The sequence below is a fragment of the Anoplopoma fimbria genome, chromosome 13, assembly GCF_027596085.1.
Source record: "Anoplopoma fimbria isolate UVic2021 breed Golden Eagle Sablefish chromosome 13, Afim_UVic_2022, whole genome shotgun sequence".
In the NCBI taxonomy this organism is placed as follows: domain Eukaryota; kingdom Metazoa; phylum Chordata; class Actinopteri; order Perciformes; family Anoplopomatidae; genus Anoplopoma; species Anoplopoma fimbria.
The window spans coordinates 14,810,754-14,831,244 of record NC_072461.1 but is presented as its reverse complement, the minus strand read 5'-3'; the positions used below and the strand labels follow the sequence as shown (position 1 = coordinate 14,831,244).

General features: G+C 41.0%; 1 protein-coding gene across 1 annotated transcript in view; it reads right to left on the bottom strand.

Moving 5' to 3' along the window:
- Window positions 1-897: 897 nt before the first annotated feature.
- Window positions 898-20,491, bottom strand: part of top3b (DNA topoisomerase III beta) — a 28,287-nt gene continuing 8,693 nt past the window's right edge. Inside the window, 15 exon segments of the mRNA XM_054610582.1 lie at window positions 898-1,210; window positions 3,991-4,178; window positions 5,134-5,335; window positions 8,346-8,446; window positions 11,304-11,453; window positions 11,643-11,771; window positions 12,159-12,218; window positions 12,221-12,331; window positions 13,264-13,410; window positions 13,619-13,724; window positions 13,918-14,072; window positions 16,056-16,146; window positions 16,825-16,938; window positions 17,027-17,183; window positions 18,898-19,094. Of these exon segments, the coding sequence (XP_054466557.1) occupies window positions 929-1,210; window positions 3,991-4,178; window positions 5,134-5,335; window positions 8,346-8,446; window positions 11,304-11,453; window positions 11,643-11,771; window positions 12,159-12,218; window positions 12,221-12,331; window positions 13,264-13,410; window positions 13,619-13,724; window positions 13,918-14,072; window positions 16,056-16,146; window positions 16,825-16,938; window positions 17,027-17,183; window positions 18,898-19,094 (2,190 nt within the window). The 3' untranslated portion in view covers window positions 898-928.

Here is a 20,491-nt window from a genome sequence, read left to right as displayed (position 1 = left end):
ACACACACTGAGCTGCCAAGTAAATGAGTGTTCAAATTTGAATTGCTTATATTTTTGGTAAATCTTTTACCTTGACCTAATTGCATTTCCTTGAATTCTGGTGATCTCAAAAGTATGTTGTTTTACCCTGTTTGGTTTACAATTACCGTTTTAAACATTGAACCGGGACCTGGCAGCCATCTTGGATTTTACCTCTAACGGTCCTCAGAGGTCAGATCTGACTTCCAGCCCCATTTGAAAATAAACATCATGGTTTATACTAAATACGTTCGGAATGTCATGTTTTCTCATTAAATGCAATTTTTTTTATAATATGAGAACCTTTCTGCTCAACTTGAAATGGAAAATGAAAAAAACCTATTGCATGTTTTATAAAAAGCATGTGAACAGTCCCTAACTCCTCATGGCAAGGAAACCACCTCCACGGGGGAAGAGCAGGTGGGAGCTCCGGAGACTATCTAGCTGACTGCTGAGGGTCAGCATATATTGTCTGGTTGGTTAATATTAACTTTCTCAAGTTACACTTGCGGCCCCGGAGGGTGAGTGACTGAAAATATTGAGAGAAACAGCTAATTATCCTGCCTCTACCTTAGCTCCGCCCACAAACATATATCATCATGTCTACTAATAGAAAAGGGTTCAGGTTCCGAATACAATGGACAGCAGCAAATATACAGTCTATAGTCAAAACTCAAACTGTTGAAATTTCAATTGTGTCAATGCAATTCTTTACCCATCCTTTTCTATTATGTTTCCTTGAAAACCGTTTTGTAAAGTTGACAACATACTGTATATATAAGCTCTTTTTAATGGTAAACAAACACTTCAGGCAAACATTTTCCAATACATATTTTATTCCAGTGTAATTAAATACACATGTTAAAACATATACTTTGTGTCAAGCAAATAAAAGGATGCACTACAAACACTATACAAAGTAAGCTGCCAGGGCGGCCATTTTGTCTTTAGGTTTTTTAGTATTGCCACGGCGTCCTCTGCCACGTCCCCGTCCTCCTCGTCTCGCACCCCCACCCCGGTACATGGCGTGCCTCATGGTGGCATGTTTGAGCTCCACCAGATCCTGGAAGACTGGATCACAGAAAACACAGCCAGTGTGTTGGGTCTCACCGACAGGAAGCGGAGTGCGAGTCTTGTTGAAGTCCACCGCAACCAGAGAGGCGTCGCAGGCATCGCAGCTCTCCTGAGCAACCTAAGTGAAGAGAGGAGAAGCATAAAGGCAGCATATATGAACAACAGAAATCTAAAGAGCTGGAATTATTACACATTAAAGCTGTCAGAAAAACAAGGATGGGGGACTAATGAGCTGAGTTCAAATCTCTCCACAACTAATAGCCTACAGACTGTAATATACCAACTTCTTGTACCTATGGTAAGATGCAATTTATGAAGGAATATTGAAAATAAATCAGTGAGCAACTGTTGCACATTTTCTTCATAACTTTGAACACACGGGCACACCCGCTTACACTCACCCACACACACACACACACACACACACACACACACACACACACACACACACACACACACACACACACACACACACACACACACACACACACACACACACACACACACACACACACACACACACACACACACACACTAAAAACTACAGTGACCAGCTGTTTTAGGAAATTATTGAGCCTTTTAAAAAAAATGTAACTTTCTTCTGTGAGCCATTTCTTGATTGAAGAGTATGGTTTCAGTTAAACCAATAGACTATAGGCCGAGCCACAGACAGAAAACGGAAGTCATAAAGTATTAAGAAACTGACTAGCATATTGTTGACAAGTCTTTTCCTTTCTTTACAGCTGCAAAACCGTGTGCACCTTATTGCACATGAGAGGAAACAATAATTCACATTTAGCAAAACATTTTACGTTGCAAAACACCCCCCCCTCTCTCAGCAGACTGTTCGGACCAGAGGATGCCCCCCCTCACCCACTAGCCCTCTTCAGACCAACATCTCCACAGATGTGGACCAGGACAGCCCATCACTCCCCCCATCCCCCCCTACAACTGTTCACCCACGGCCAGGAGCTCACAGCTCCCTTCAAACCCCTCACCACCCAGCCCCACCTTCACCACCATCCAGGTACAGCATCAGCTCTCCAGGCTTCAGATAAGCAAAGCCAGTGGACCTGATGACATCAGCCCTAGGTTGCTGAAAGTGTGTGCTGGACAGCTGGCAGCTCCTCTCAGGCACCTCTTCAATCTCTCCCTGAGGTTGAAGAAGGTGCCCACAATCTGGAAGACGTCCTGCATTGTCCCGGTGCCGAAGAAGAGTCGTCCCAGCGGTCTTAATGACTACAGACCTGTGGCCCTGACATCACATGTCATGAAGACCCTGGAGAGACTGGTTCTGCGGCACCTGAGGACCCAGCTTACAGCTTTCCTGGACCCACTACAGTTCGCCTATCTGCCACACATCGGGGTGGAGGACTCCATCATGTACCTGACACACAAGGCCCTCTCTCACCTGGAGAAGCTGGGAAGCACTGTGAGAGTCATGTTCTTTGACTTCTCCAGTGCTTTCAACACCATCCAGCCCTCCCTACTGAGAGAGAAGCTGCTGGAGATGAACCTGCACCCCGACACCACTTCCTGGATCACAGACTACCTCACAGGCCGGCCACAGTACGTCAGGGTGGATGGCTGTGTCTCTGAGTCTGTGATCAGCAACACCGGCGCACCCCAAGGAACTGTACTGGCACCGTTCCTCTTCACTCTCTACACCTCGGACTTCCGCTTCAACTCTGGTTCCTGCCACCTCCAAAAGTTTTCCGATGACTCCTCCATTGTTGGATGTATCACCAGGGACAACGAGGAGGAGTACAGAGGACTGATTGAGAGCTTCATCACATGGTGCAGCAACAACCACCTGAAGCTCAACATCAGCAAGACCAAGGAGCTTGTGGTGGACTACCAGAGGAACAGAAGCCCCCTGTCCCTGTTTTCATTCAGGGAGGGGAAGTGGAGAGGGTTGAGTCCTACAAGTACCTTGGGGTGCAGATAAACAATAAACTGGACTGGACACACAACACTGATGCCCTCTACAGGAAAGGACAGAGCAGGCTGTTCTTCCTGAGGAGGCTGAGGTCCTTCAATGTGTGCAATAAACTGCTCAAGGCATTCTACCAGTCTGTGGTAGCCAGCGCCCTCTTCTTCGCTGTGGTGTGCTGGGGTGGTGGCATCAGGACTGGAGATGCCAACAAACTTAATAAGCTGGTGAGGAAAGCCAGCTCTGTGGTGGGTCTGGAGCTGGACAGTCTGGAGTCAGTGGGTGAGAGGAGGATGAAGGCCAAACTCGGAGCCATCCTGGACAATCCCTCTCACCCTCTCCATGAGGAACTGTGGCAGCTGGGCAGCTCTTTCAGCCATCGGCTGATTCTACCAAAGAGCAGGACGGAGCGCTTCAGACGCTCATTTGTGCCCACTGCCATCAGACTGTATAACAACAGCGGAGACCACAGTCTGTCAACATGCTGACCAGCCCCCCCCATGTGGATATACTGTACATTTTTATTCCTGTTCTATCTTTATTTTGTTGTATAGTATGTGTATTTATTGTCTGTGTAGTTGTATAGTATGTGTATTTATTGTCTGTGTCTGTGTAGTTGTATAGTATGTGTATTTATTGTCTGTGTCTGTGTAGTTGTATAGTATGTGTATTTATTGTCTGTGTCTGTGTAGTTGAGCTGCTGCAACACTTGAATTTCCCCCATGGGGATCAATAAAGGAATATAATAATACATTAAAAAGTAGCCCTGGCTTCCCTTCAGCCGGCGAATTAACTTATGGTACATCCTCTCTGGTTAAAGGTGCATTGATTAGGGAAATCAGCTGCTCATATGTTTGGTGCCCGCAGACGTCTGCATATTTAGATCACCAAGTGTGTTTGCACTTCTGTGCCTGTAAAGCCTATTTAAACATTGTATGTGACATGATGTAGGCCTATTTTCTTACCTGCACTCTGTGTGCATGTTCAAAGAAGTGCACCACCACGTTGCATTTATTACATGCCATCTTCCATTTTGGTCCAGAAGTGGGATCCAGCACCAAAACCCCACCATCACACTCCACACACTGTCCAATGCCCAAAGAGTTGAGAGAGTGCTGACAGGAAGGATGGGTACATTCATTGCACCCCATACCTGGGAAAAGCAGATATATATGAATAAAGATCAATAATTAACAAAATGAATGCCTAGCAGTTGCATGTCTTCACCAACAAAAAATATTGCAGTTTACATCAATGTGTGTCCAAAATATCACCACTTCATCATTTTAACCTATTAGACATTTGTGTGTAAATGTCATAATTAGCATATACATTCTTGACTTATTGCCATAAGTTTGTTTTGTCAGGTCACAGTGACCTTGACCTTTGCCCATTCAATTCTAATCAGTTCATCCTTGAGTCAAGGTGGACGTTTGTACCAAATTTGAAGAAATTCCATCAAGGCGTAAGTCCATCCAGATTTACTACTTTAAGTAAGTAACGTCGTGCAAATGTCCATTGCAAAAATCTGTGTGTATTCAGCTCCTGGTTTACTAAGACAGAATTCAGTTCCTAGACTGAACGTGGTAGTGATCTCGAGACGCACACTGGGATTTCTATGAGCTCATTGAATCATTGAAAAAAAAATCATGAAATTCAACTCCACCTGAGAAAAGCTGTTATGCTCAAAGAATCACTGCTAAAATTCTGTTCTAATCTTTAGCCTATATAATTCTTAATTCACAAAATAGGTTCATGGGAAATGAAAAGGAGAGAATGAAATGACATAATAAGACAAATAAAAGATTCTAAAAGTACACACACTATGTGTTAGATGTACTGTTTGCCCCAAGATTTAAAAGACAGCCTTTAAACAGAACTGCAACTTCTTAATAAAAGCCCATAAAATGTTTTTGTAAAAGATCGTATCTTCCAGCATAATTCCTCACCATCGAAGAAACTTTTACGATGTAATAATGACTTACTAGTTTTAGGGCTAGGGCTAGTTTCACACCTGCTGTCAAGGTCACAATGCTAAGGATAATTAGCCACTATCTAACAACCACAAGAATGGCCAGGAGTGCAGTGGGACAAGAGGTTTGTCAAACCTTTCTTCATGTCTCTGAAAGGTGGGTTGCTGAAGCAGTATGGGCACAGGGGGTAGCTTTTGCCCCGGGCTCCAGAGGTCCATAGCACAAGCTCAAATTCATCCAGCGGACAGCGGAGCTCCTTGTACAGCTTGATGGCTCCATTCTGGGGAAGACTGTAGGTCTCGTCACAGTGGGAGCAGTGGAGCCTGCTGGGCTTTGCCTGTACATAAGGATAGGATGTGATGTAAGGATTATTCACTTCCAAGTGGATCCTACAGTCTGACAGTTGAAAAAAGAACAGAAGGACATCACATCCTCACCTAACCGACCTCAGAGGCCATTATGACTCTTGTATTGTGGCCACTTACCAAAATAAGTTATTTGCAGGATGCAGTCTAAATTGAAACAGTAGTGATACTGATAACCAATCAATCAATCAATCAATCAATCAATCAATCAATCAATCAATCAATCAATCAATCAATCAATCAATCAATCAATCAATCAATCAATCAATCAATCAATGTCCTCAAGTTGGTTCATGAGCCTGGTTAGATTGGACCAATGTCTGGTTTCAGGGGGAGATAAAGCTGTGTATCATCAACAAAATAGTTGAAAGAAATGTTGTGTTTTTGAATGATATGTCAGAAGAAACATTTACAGGAGAACAGAATGGGACCAAGGATGGAACCTTGTGGGACCCCGCAGGAGAGACTAGCTGGGAGAGACTAGCTGGGAGAGACTAGCTAGGAGAGACTAGGGGCGACCGTGGCTCCGTGTTAGAGCGGGTTGTCGTTCAATCTGAGGATCAGCAGTTTGATCGGCTCCATTAGTCCATGTCAATGTGCCCTTGAGCAAAACATCTAACCCCAAATTGCTACTGTATGCTGTGCCTGCGGTGTATGAATGGGTATGAATGATTAGTTAGTCGTGATATAACCTGAACCTAGAGTAACCTGTATGACGTCGGTTCTAGACCCTGCCTTAGGTTTCCATTGTTTCATCATCATCATCAAATTATTAAAATGACCAGAAAAGGACAAATATTGTCATTTTCATACACTCTTTGGTAGCAGAGTGCATTGCAAACAATGCAAAAATGACGTTAATATTGATTATTTTCATTACCGTTGACATGTAATGACTTTTAATATAATTATCATTAAGTATAATCAAAGGGTCCCACCAGCAGCAGAAGGCTTATGGAATGGAGCAGAGGTCGAACGAGACACTGCCGATCATCTCGTCCCCAAATTGAGGACAGTGACATCAAATGCAAAATCCGAAACAATTTCTACACGATTTGACACATATAGTCACAGGTTGCTCAGTTACCGTAGTGGAGCCTAATTGGCTCTTCGTCAAATTGGAAGGGCACAAAGACTTCAATCCTTTTTGCAAAACATCTTGCAATATATGAAGAAATCCCCTAATGTGTCATAGTTGTTTTCGATTCTTGAGATGAAATGTTGTAAAATGTTTTGAAAATTTAGGCTGCAGTCACAATAAATGTATAAGCGTAATATGCACTGTACAAACATGTCTTAACAACATGTCCTAATATCAGATAAAAAAAATGTCAGGGTGCATCTACACTTTAAATTCTGATGACTGCATTGCATTACATTCTCAAATAAGTCCCTTGTATTTATGATTCAGCCTGCTGAAACAGAAGACACCCATTTAAGGAGAAGCCTTGGATAAGAAGTTGACTATGAACCGCAGGGTCCCCGCTTCAAACAAAGCAGGGGACAACGACTTATATTTCTATATTTCCTATATTTCACTACTGTTAAATTGATAGTAAGGTATAAAATGCTCTAAAAATAGTTTACCCTTTACAAACTCACTATGACATACTTACCACCAGCATAATAGTTCATAATAAACAATTAACACATAGACACAGGTTTAAAACCGGGAGTTTTACATGTAATTCATAAAGTAGTGCAGTCAATGTATGACAAAAAATGTGTATCGCTAAAGCACATGTTACCTCCATCTGACTCTCAGTCGTTACACATGCAGGATCCTAATATAAACTTCCATGACAGACACAGATAAAGTTCCTTGAAACTGTAATGAGGCAAAAATATGTACTTCCTAAGTGCACAGGAAGCAATTTAAACATGTTAGTTTTTCATCTTACGTAGCTCCCAGAGTTCTTCATTCATGGGTTACCTTGTGGTTTCCACCAGAAGAGAGCACTTAACAGTCACATGCAACCCACCTCGCATATATTTAATAACATTGACAAAAAGATCTGCAGCCTCATGACTCATTCATGGATTTTAAAAGTGGTTCTGTCGTCAGGTGGAAATGCTAATAAAGGGAACACGTCAGCTTTAGCATTTTCAAGCTCTTTTTTAAAGCTGAACTTAGAAGGCCAAAGCACAACAGCAAGACAGGAAGTGACAGGCTATGCGACACGTCAGCAGGGTTCAAAGTTTAAGTTATTGGGCAGGTGGGTAAGAAATATTCTTATCCAAAGTTCATTTTGATTTGCCCTTTTCAAATTGTTTTATTTCATAGTGCTTAGAAAATAAAAACAAAGACTAAAGTTGATTGTCATGTTTTATCTCTATCCACGTCAGTTCTGCTTCAACACTTTTTTGCCACAATAGTGAGTTAATAGATTTACTTGCTGGACGAGGTAGTACTTCGGGCAAACCTTATTGCAGGCTAACAAGCCATATTTCTCAAGCAAGAAACAGAATATTTGGCACTGATAATTGAGGGTACAGTGACTCAACAAAGGGCTTGTGGCATCCATGTGTTAAAGTGGGCCCATTGCAGAAAGTAGCTGTGATACCCTATTATCTTGTCCTGTTACGTTAACTGCACTTTTTTAATTTCTTATTTAACCTTTATTTAGAGAGATAATGTCATTGAGACACAGGGTCTCACTCTTAAGAGAGCCCTGGTTAAATTATAACAGCTATATGACACAAAGTTACATACAGAAAGAACATTCAAACAAAGACAAAATAGAACACAAATCATAAAAGTTAACAGGTGATAAACTAATAATCGCCTGAGCCACCAAACATCTATTTTCATGTCTGCATTAGGGCAGGTTCCCACACATTAAAGATGTGTCTTGTACTCTGGTATGTGCCTTGTTCATTTTGAAAGGGGCGATGTCAAAGAAGGTCAATGTCAGACACTCTTGCTGACGATCAAATCTACAAGGCTTTCTTTAAATTATTAGTTTTGACTGTTCTGCTGACCTGGATGTACTTCATGAAGCGGTGGCACTTGCCACAGCGGGACAGGGGCTTCCCAGAAGCAGCAATGGGGGAAAAGGAGACCTCCATCAACTCATCCATGCCTGTAAACACACAACAGACAGAAACTTTGGGCTGGCGCTGCATAGGAATGAACCTAGGAATGTTTGAGGTGAGGGTGTGTGCTTGTGAAAGTTATACGCTATTCTACTTGCTAATTGTAGTCTATCGAGCAATTACAATGCATGTCCCCGGCTGCGTACATCTTTGCCGGCGTTGCAGCAAAAAAATACCACAAAGTTAGTGTGCAAAAGTTTCTGGATTTTGCTTCATTTCTAAGAACAACTGCAAGAGAGGAAGAGGGACTAGGACGTTGCTTGCAAGGGATGTGACCCCAAGACCAGATTATTATTTTATTTTATAAAATGAAGCGCAGTGACAATACAGCCATTTCACACACAAGACATACAGCAGGTAAAATAAGTATTTAACACGTCACCATTTTTCTCAGTAAATATATTTCTAAAGGTGCTATTGACATGAAATTTTCACCAGATGTCGGTAACAACCCAAGTAATCCATACATACAAAGAAAACAAAACAAATAAGTTCAGAAATAAAGTTATGTGTAATAAAATGGAATGACACAAGGAAAAAGTATTGAACACATGAAGAAAGGGAGGTGCAAAAAGGCATGGAAAGCCAAGACACCAGCTGAAATCTATCAGTACTTAGAAAGCAACCCTGCCCCTTGTCAGTGCAAATTAATATCAGCTGGTTCAGTCCCAACTGATGGCCTATAAAAAGGTGTCTCATTACCAAGGTGTCACACAAGAAACATCTCATGATGGGTAAAAGCAAAGAGCTCTCTCAAGACCTTTGCAACCTTATTATTGCAAAACATACTGATGGCATTGGTTACATAAGGATTTCTAAACTTCTGAATGTTCCAGTGAGCACTGTTGGGGCCATAATCCGGAAGTGGAAAGAACATAATTTCACCATAAACCGGCCACGACCAGGTGCTCCTCGCAAGATTTCTGACAGAGGAGTGAAAATAATAATAATTCATCACACAAGGCTCTATTGCTGAAGAAAAAGCATGTTGAAGCTCGTTTAAAGTTTGCTGCACAACATTTAGAGAAGCCTGTGAAATACTGGGAGAATATAGTCTGGTCAGATGAGACCAAAATTGAACTCTTTGGATGCCATAATACACACCATGTTTGGAGGTCAAATGGCACTGCACATCACCCCAAAAACACCATACCAACAGTGAAGTTTGGAGGTGGGAACATTGTGGCACAACACGGCACTGGCAAACTTCATATAATTGAAGGAAGGATGAATGGAAAAATTCTTGATAAAAATCTGCTGCCATCTACCAGGATGATGAAGATGAAACGAGGGTGGACATTTCAGCAAGAAAATGAACCCAAACACACAGCCAAGGAAACTCTCAATTGGTTTCAGAGAAAGAAAATAAAGCTGCTAGAATGGCCCAGCCAATCACCCGACTTGAATCCAATAGAAAATCTATGGAAAGAACTAAAGATCAGAGTTCATAGAAGAGGCCCATGGAACCTTCAAGATTTGAAGACTCTTTGTGTGGAAGAATGGGCCAAAATCACACCTGAGCAATGCATGCGACTAGTTTCTCCGTACAGGAGGCGTCTTGAAGATGTCATTACCAACAAAGACTTTTGTACGAAGTATTAAATAAATTTCAGTAAGTGTGTTCGATACTTTTTCCCTGTGTCATTCCATTTTATTACACATAGCTTAATTTCTGAACTTATTTGTTTGGTTTTCTTTGTATGTATGGATTACTTGGGTTGTTACCGACATCTGGGGAAGATTTCATGTCAATAGCACCTTTAGAAATATATTTACTGAGAAAAATGGTGACGTGTTCAATACTTATTTTACCCGCTGTATATAATGCTGACCCAATGTGCATTCAACTCATGCTCAATCTGTTCACATGAGTCAGACGTCACTGTTTGGCACACTAGAGAATCCGGTCTGCAGTGTAGTTCATTTACTTCCCTCATAAACTAGAGAATTGTAGCATAACATAAGTCTTCATGGTCATCACGTCTACTCTTCAGTCCATATACTCGCAACCATGCCACATCAGCACCATTTTTAAAGATTTATTGGAAAAAAAGTCATTTGTGAATGAGTTGCATAATGTGTCCCTGATTAAGAATCCAATTCAATTCTCCCATTCAAGAAGTTGAATCCTTCCATGCGGGCATTTTTTCCTGAGGAAGGACAGTGGCAGATACATTTTCTGTCAAACGACTAATCGACAACTCAAATCAACTGATCATTGCAGCCCTACATTTGAGCAGTGGAAAGAACTTGGAGCCAACATAGTGTCATGGTGACAGGTTGTTATTTGTTATTTTTGAGTGGTTGACAAATTTCAAGAAAGTAGGTCTAATGTTGTCAAACACCAAGCGAGAGCAGGGGGAGAAGAGAAGACAGTAAGGGCAACTCTTTGACCGTGATGGACAATGAATGATGACCCTAATCCCTAAAGTATTTTGGTTTAGTTTCTGTTTGTGATATTTTGTTGAACTAAAATCAACTGAGCTCAGTGCGCGGTTCTTAAAACGAGAAGAGGACTGGAGAAGACCTGAGCTGGCTGTCACCACCACACAGTCAAGTGGAAGACACTGTGGGCAATGAGTGGAGCGACAGCGGCAAGTAACTCTATCTCACCAGGAGTTCAGGTAAGGCCTGCATCCTATTCTAGTCAAGAGGCAACCAAATTATTCAACTTATGTGATGCCCTGTTAATAGATGGTACAGCCATCAGGCTCAGTGGTAATTAAATCCCCTAGACCTCAAACAAGTCATTTTATCAGGACCACCTGTGCTGGGACAAAGTTACAATTGAGGATGCCAAGACCTGTTGTTGACCTGATGTTGCTGTGGATGCAGTGAACTTACTGGGGATGGAGTCCACAAAGTAGTGAAACTTCCTCTTGAAGATATCCAGCGTGTGCTGCAGGACCTGCTGGTAGTTAGCCTTACCCAAAGAGATAAGGGTCAGCTGCTTCTCCACAGCGCTACGTATGGTGGGCAGCACCAGCTCTGCATCTGCAAAGCACACACAAAACGCCAATCCCAAATTTAAATTCTCACAAATGAAATTTATATAGGACTATCAGCATCAGTTAACACAGCGACCAAAGACTACTCTACAATGTTCTAGAAACCTGCAATCAATGCACAGCTATAAATCTCATATACACGTCAGAGAATGTGCATTAATAAAAGTCAAATGACCTGTCTTGTAGTAACCATGTACCAGGACAATGCCCAGGTTGGTTGGCTTTAACTTGCGTCCATTCTCAACGGTCACATAGTTCCTCTGGCAGATGTTGTTGATGTGGACAGGAATGCTGGCATCAGTACCTGAGGACGAAGACAGACGGCAACATCTGTAAAACTCTTCATTATCATCATCATCCATCTGCAGATGAATGCTGTCATGCAGGTCCTCTTAAAGACATAGTGCTTAATAAAGACCAGCATCAAGTGGTGAGTATTAACTTATACTAATTTGCATATTTCATCAGAAAACAAATCTAATCATCCGAGACTACTTTTGATTAGTTTTTAATTACTGTAGGTACATGTAATTTACATTTATGCATTTTGTATATTCTCTCACTGCAAGACCTCCTGATCAAAACTGCAGCAACACATCGAGGCCAACACATGCTGCTTCCTGTCTTACGAAAACTTTCAGTTACATAATATGAACAGAAATGATGTAAAACAGACATTGCACAGGTATACCAATGCCATGTTTCTCCATGAGGGTGATGAGTTCAGCCTCTGTCAGGTAGTCTGGGGGCTGGTTTGCTTTTCCACCAGCTTGATCTCGTCTACTGTGAAAGTGTCTCCACGCTCACAAACAGGCATGGCCTCTTCCAGAGGAATGCCCTGCCATGGCATCACTGCAGTGTATCCTGGGAACAGAATTTGCATTTAGCATGAATTGGGTTGAACCAGCTTCTTGCAGTCCTTCCTTAGTTCTTAGTGACTACAAGCTAGTTTTAAACTAGTGATTTATAAATCAGGTTAATGTCTTTGCCAGCTTTAACTTTAGTAATATGTCAATATGTTGCTAACAAACATCTGTGGGACTGTCCAATCAAAACCGATCAACTATGTAAATAGGAAGTCACTGAAGCACCACAACCTCTTTTAGGAGGGCAAACAAGAGTGTTTCAGTTATTGGGGAGATCAGATTCTGCTAACCTAGCTGAAGTTAGGTCAATTACAAAACATTATTGGCATAAGGTTTGTAACTTGAGGTATGTTGTGTTATTGTTTTGAAATGTCATATAAATCTTCTCAGTTTACATCACTGTTACACAGCATTTATCACATGTTGGGTCAGGCATATCTGCTATGTTCCGTATTATCTTTTTTTTTTTCTTCAATCTAAAAATGGTCTTATATTTGCTGCACAGCAGTAGACCTGGTAACAACTCATTTCTGTGTAAGAACTATGTTAAAACCCGTTTTAATTACGTGAATTGTACATCACTCTTCTAACAAGCCAGTTTGAACCCTTGTAGAGTTGGTCGAACTGGCTACAGGTCAGTACAATGACACAAACAAACCAGTGGGCAATAGGCTCATCACCATTGTGTTTCTTCATTCGGCCATGAAAGGTGACTTAACAGGCATTGCTATAAACGAAAATCCTCCAGATTACCACTTTAACCTCTCCATCCCTTTACCATAGACAAGTTGGTTAAAAAGAGTTTAAGCACAGTTACCTGCACCAACTTCTTAAGGGATTTGAGATGCAACTGCTTTCAAACTAATGCAAAATTCAAACTGCAGCTTGGTACTCCAGAAGCAGGTGAATGGTCTGACCAGCCGGTTTTACCTGGTGATAGAAGGGTCTTGCCACTACACGAGAAGGCCTCTGGGCCAATGCTGAAGTCAATGGTGGTCTGTAGGTACTTGCAGTCCTGACTGACAGTGGCAATGAAATGTCGTGTGATGTAGTCATAAAGCCGCCAGCCATCACTTCCTGTGAAAAGCAGTGGAGGAACAACCAGGGTTAGAGGCTTAACATGCAGGGGGTGTATTAGTTAAATGTTTCCTGGAAGACTGCCTTCTAGTGTGTACAAATGACTATTTTGACAGCTGATGTCTTGCCCTTACTTTTTGATCTCAAAAAGGTATTGTACTTACATGTATTATCTATTATCCATTATTGAATAAGTTATACGACTCACCCAGTTCCGCTTCTGAGGCAGCACGCATGGGAGTGATAGGTGGATGGTCTCCAGCATCAGCTCCTTTCCTGGGTCGGTTTAATCCCGTTGCAAGCAGAGCCTTCACCTGATAGAGAGGTAAAACAGATTTTTTTAATCCACAGTCAATCAGTTTCTGTATGTGTATACCACTGGCCTTGAATGTATCAGGGCATGAGCTTTATGTATCCTTGTTCCCACAGTTTTAGGGATCTATGGTGTATAATCCTTAGGGAATACAAAGGCCTAAGACTAAGACTTGGTACCACAGTGGTGCTCACCTCTTCTGCCCACATGGGATTGTTGGCCTGCTGCTTCAGTGTTCCCTTCAGGTCGAAGTTCTCTGGGTAATGGGTTGTTTCAGTACGTGGGTAGCTGATGTAGCCCTGAGTATACAGGCGCTCTGCAATCTGCATGGTATGCTGGGGACCAATGCCTGAGACATCAAAATGCATCACATTGTTTTCTCTTCTTCTTTCACCGTCACAAAACTAGAGCTGGAGCTCTTATTGCTAATTGCTCTTGTTCTTAATGGGTCTAGGCCTGAATCAGGGTGATGGCTGAAGTCTCTGTCTGAATGCTGGACTCCACATCAGATTTATCCTACAGAAGTTGAGTTCCATCTTTGCAAAGATTTTAGACAGTCAAGTCAATATCCAGACTGTACCCTAGACTAAAAGCTGTGAATATTATTTAAAAGGGGACTTCCTTCCTTTCCTTTAACCACAGTATGGAATATATAAGATCAATTCCTTTCCATTTTGTCCATTACTTTCCATTGGGAAACTACTGAAACTGCCCATTCTATATTTTCATTTATAGCATAGAATTATAGAAAGTCTTTTAATTCTTTGAAAGAATATGGAAAATTTCTACATTCTACATTTGCTTTGTCAGCAATGCACATGAAAATAGAACTAACCAACAACAAGTTGATCCTATTAAGAGGTATAGTATTCGTATCCAAAGCCTAATGTAACTTGCCATTGTATTGTGCCAGAGAGCTCCATTGTTTAAACGCATTAGAAACACATCAATGAGCCACACTGTGGCACTGGATGACATGTTTCTTCATTATCAAGATCACGCACACTGTAGTTTATTGCAGGGATTCTAAACCTCTTGTAACTTATGGCCCACTTCTGATTGTTACCGAATTTCTGAGGACCACCTTCCCAAATAAAAAAACAACAAAAACATGATAAAAAAAAAAAACTGGGATGTCAATATGTGTTATGCCACTGTCAACTGAAACGACCTAAATAAATATTCTGTTTATCATCACCGAATCCTAATTTAACTTATTCAGGGTGATATTTTCTTACCACAACTCAGAGTTGTCTCCCACTCGTGACTTTCATTTCATAAACCGATCCACTTTGTGTCACTGCATCCAAGGAAACGTTAGCTACCGAACAGTGGCAAAACATGTTTGTCTCTAACAAATGTATGCATTTTTATTTGATGTTCTTTTATTTGTGTCAAATATTGAGCACATTGAGATAAAAAATGTAAAATAACTAACTTTTTAAATTACTCAAACAATAATTTTTATTTAAGCCATCTAATCTTTTGGCAGCAACCCCGCCGCTCCCTGGTGGTGCTCTGAGGCCCCAGACGTTGAGAATAGGTTTAATGACTCAATCCCTTATACACGTCCTGCTGCCTGAAATACTCACTACAGCGCCAAATGTGGATTAATCCACAGCAGCAAATTGTTCCCAACAAATGTACATGCTGATTTCCTCCTGTTTAAGTAACCTTCGCTAAAACCTATAATGTCCCGCTGTTTAAGATAATTATTGAGCTTTTTCCTTTTTTTTAAAGTAATTTGCAAGGTGTTTTATAGATGTATGTCCTTATTAGGAACCAATGGCCTTGGGCCTGAGTGACACAGACTTAGCAGGTAAGTCAGAATGTATTTAGAGACATTCTTTGTTTTGCTCTTTTCATGGGAAGTGTACACAGAAGGATCATTGACAGTCAATGGACAGAAAAATTATAGCCCTCTCATTTCTAAAGCACAAATGCTTAACATTCCCTAGTTTCCCGATTGTGATGATTTTCTAATTTTGGATTGTTGGTTGGGGGAAACAAGCTATTTTATGACCTTGGGATCTGGAAATTGTGATGCAGAGTTCCACTATTTTCTTTCATTTCTTAGAACGATTATAAGAGGAAAATATTAAACAGTTTAATTGACAATGAAAAAAATCTAAAGTTGTAGCCCAAATCCACACAAGGTCATGTTTGACATCAGCCCTGACCAGTGACAGCAAATCAACTCACAATAACATGCATACGCACAGCCTAAAATCCCCAAATATTCCCTATCATTAATTTCATTAACAAGAGCAGAACAAATAGTCAAAGGGAAATGACAGCTGATGAAATGCTGCTTATGTTGATGGGAACATACCTAAGGAGGAGCTGGCCACTCTCAACATCTCCACAGTGTTCAAGGCCTGGGGCCTCTGCTTAGCCTTCTCTTTCTTACTCACTGACTCCACCTGTATGAAGAGAGGTATTATATAGCTTTATATCAGAGGTCAGCTAAGGTTAGCTCCAATTTGGTGACCAAGCCTTGGGTGACTCCATCAGGTACATTACATTACATTACATTACAGTCATTTAGCAGACGCTTTTATCCAAAGCGACTTACAATAAGGTAGTGGAAAACAAGTTGTGTAGCCCTCCCGCAAATTATCTTGTGAAGTTTTGTTTCCGGTTTAAGCTATAATATATTTTTGAGGCCAATAATGATGTACCTGAAAAGACATTGGAATTATAGTGACCGATATCCATTCATCCTCATCATCATCATCATCATTTTCAAAATAGCGATGTATTGCTAGTGACCAGAGGACGAGCAGCGTTAAAGCCGGGCTTTGAGCATGTTCCCTGCAGGAGCCTCTACAGGCCGCGGTTCACTTCTGCTGCTGGATGCTGGATATATTAATGTTACAAACAAAGTGGAATTCAACGAGCGATGAGCGGTTCTCGACAATGCTACAAGCAGCACTTCTCGGAGCCAAGTAATCGGCTCCAAACGGGCACTGCATTAGTTTTTTCAAATAAGAGATCTTTCAGGGGGCATTAACAAAAGAGGAATGGTTCGACAAAATAGGAACTATTAAAATGATTAAATATTGATTTCATTATAGTAGTACAGTTAGGTGTGCCCTTACCGTTGCCTCCCTGGATGTCTTGGCCAGATTAACAAACATCTGACCAACGTCCCTGTCAAAGACCCTCACCCTGTTCCAGTCCAGTGTCAGTGGGGTGTCTTTTCCTCTGAATACCTGACAAAAACACAGCATGGCTGTCAATATAGCACGGAAGGAAGAAGTAGTTGACACCGTTTCAAGGGAAATGAAAGCGGGGACGTACCTTTGCCTGGATGACCCAGTAAGTCTCTGGTTTAAAGGACTGGATCTTGTCATGGCGTTCCACACAGAAGCCTAGTGTTGGGGTCTGGCATGGTCCAAATGAGATCAAGGAGGAGTCTAGATTGCCATACTTACCCTGGAAATACTTGGTCTGGAACCTGAATAATATTTGACAAACAAAGGACAAAGGACACAGTTATCAAACTGGCGGAGCAGGGAATCAACTGTGTGTCATCAACAATAAAGAATCAGATGGAATTTTGATTATTTCTTCCATCTAACTGATTACATAAGCTAAAGCTGGATATGCAATGACAACCCTCCACCCCCCTTCAATGTCAGGATGAGTTAAAAAATTCGGATTACCTTCTGAATCCAACAATCAAGCATCGACTGTGATTGGCCAGCTGTGTGAAGGTGCCATGGTTTGAACTTCTCTCTCCAGCTTTCTTTTTTTCATTCTTTCAACAACTGCTCTGTCACTTTTTGTGTGTACAAACCAGTGCAAACCAACACTATGAAGGCTTTTGACCAGAGACTGTCTGGCCCTCACCCAGTGTGGCTGTTCAGAACTAACTATTTGTGGAATAGTAGGGATAGATATTTATTACCTACACATATTTGCTGTATAAAGCTAATGTCAGTCAAGATGCAAGGCTGTGGAATTCATTGGTTAGCTTGACATTGTAAATTGCAATAGGAAACATGATTCTTAATCAAATTTCAAGTAGACCTATTATTTGTACACAAGTTAGTGTTATGGTGCTCCAAACTCTGTATCTAGACCTAGTGATGTTCGGATCAGTGGTGTACATATGGACCATGGGATTAATGTCCTGGATGGGAATCTGGCCTCTGAGCTTTGTTGTCATCTCTTTCTGTCACCCAGAATTTACTTTGTCGTATTTCTACTTTAAACTGTAGTAGTGTAGTAAAATGTAGTAAAACCAGACGTGGCAAAGAAAAATCTTAATTGTCATACTTGTCCAATATGTAGTTAACATGATTTGGTCCCCAGAGCTAGTGGGATTGTCCGGACACCATGATGGGATGCATGGGTGTTGCAGCTATTTTATAGTTTTTTAAAATGATTATGGCTTTTACCATGTCAAATATCAGTGCATTGGTATATCCACTTGGTTCTCTGTTCAGAGCGCTTTGTCAGTGCTTCTCTTTTTTTTAATCCATTCCGCTTGATTAGTGAGAGAATGCCCAAATCAATGAATCTCCATGTACCATGTTTTCACTGCTGCTTTTCACATAGGCAGTTTCTCAAATAGCACACTTTGCTAGACAGCCAAAAGTAATTGGAAGTAGTAGGTTTAACTGTTACTGCAGTCCCACTGTTACATAAATTGATACAACTGGCTACCTAATAATTGTGTGAGGTTGTATGACATTTGTAAAAATGGTTAGCAAATATATATTTTCAGTCAAAAAATAAATAACCTACAGTACCAGTCAAAAGTTTGGACACACCTTCTCATTCAATGGTTTTTCTTTATTTTTATTTTTTCTACATTGTAGATTAATATTGAAGACATCCAAACTATGAAGGAACACATATGGAATTATGTGGTAAACAAACAAATGCTCAACAAACCAGAGTATGTTTTATATTTTAGATTCTTCAAAGTAGTTGAATGAGAAGGTGTGTCCAAACTTTTGACTGGTACTGTATATATCAGGTATCTGTGTCGAAAGGCTATTATGATGTTAACCAGCAAACACCTTTTTTTTTTGCTCACACACACTCCTCAAACCCATGCCACTTATGCATTCAAGACTATTGCTTTTGATAAAAGGTGCAAGGAATCTAGCACAAGGTAGAAGTGTGTGTGGAAAAGCCAATGTGTGGCTGTAGAGAGGTACCGGGTGAAGGCACAGCCGATGCGCAGATCCAGCTCCTGACGTGCATCCACGGACATGGCTTCATTCTGGTTGGGCTTTCCCAGGCAGTTCATGGCATTCCAGATGTCGGTGTCAGTGATGGAGCTGAATTTGGCGCGGTAAACGGTTTGATCCCTGACACTCCCCTGGTTCATCACCGGCTGGATAGTATCCAGTACCTGTGAGGCAAGATAAATAATGACATGGTAGATCTAAGAGCTTATCAACTTATAGAGTAACTTCATATTTGATTTTGGAAGCAGGAAGACATAGCTGCACTGGCCTCAATGGGTTGGAAGGTTTGGCCATTTAAACCTCATACCTGACCTCAGCTAACAATACAGCTGGATGTGGTCAGGTGTTTGAGACACCCAGCTGTGATAATATATACCCTGTTATTTTATGACACAGTTGATCCCATCAGTTTGGTCACTTATTGCTGAGATAAAAAAATGATCTGACTTAATCAATCAATGGGTAAGTGTGGTTGAAACGTGAAAGGTGATTAGATGTCTATACAAGTAACATTTCACATATGAACAGTGATAATTTAAACGCTCTGACAGAGAAACAGGAAAATTAAAGCAATATATTTCAAAAAGGAAATATCCTTATTAGAATGCTGTTAAAAACAACGTTTATGTAATCTAGATATTGGTGTAACGGACCTTTGTCGATCCGTGATCCATACGGATCCCCCCTCATGGTTCGGCACGCGTGTGGACTGCAGATTAATTACACAGTTTTACGTTAACCATCACAGTGTGAAAAGTTTTACTGATAATGGTTATCCGCCAATAATCAGTAGTACTGGCCGAAGGTAAATTATGACATTATCATGACGTGTTCAAAGGTAACCCTTAATAATTTTGTTTTGGTGATAAAATTGAATTAATAGTTGTTTGAATGAGATGTTTTCACAGCAAGATAAAATAGATATTAGATGATTTATGACCTGTTGACAATACCTCTCAGCAGATTTATATACATCATTAAAACTACTAACAACAAGATTTGTTTAAATGAATAAAAATACATCAGTTATTTCCTTATTTTTAAATTGTGTGTTTTTATGAAGAAAAACAATTATTTGAAAAGTTGAAATAATTTTTTGGCACGGTGGCAAAAAATTGTCTGGATCCTTGTAGACCAGCTACTATAATCAAACAACAAAAGTGTGAAGGAATTTTCCTTATTGTATGTTAAACTTCCCTCTTTTAGGTTAAAGGTAACTGTCTGGAGGTCAGGTCAACTGTCTGTCTCTCTTAGCCAGTCTCACTCTATGTGCCTGATAGGGCCGAGCTGGCTAGGACAGCTGGTAGGCCAAGGTCAGCTAGAAACCTTGTGTATTCGGTTAAGACTCATCAGGCTGGCGTCTGGTTGGAGACGCTGGATAAGAGAGACTGTACAGAGGCTATTTTGTTGCTAGCACAACAACGGTAGATGTTTTCCTTGTTTAGATCCTATATCCAATAGAATCATCACACATGCCAGGCTGATGAAGAACTAACCCTATTTGGATATAGCGGAATTTAGCTGGGCTGGGGAAGGTTAAATAATGTGCTCAAGGACACCA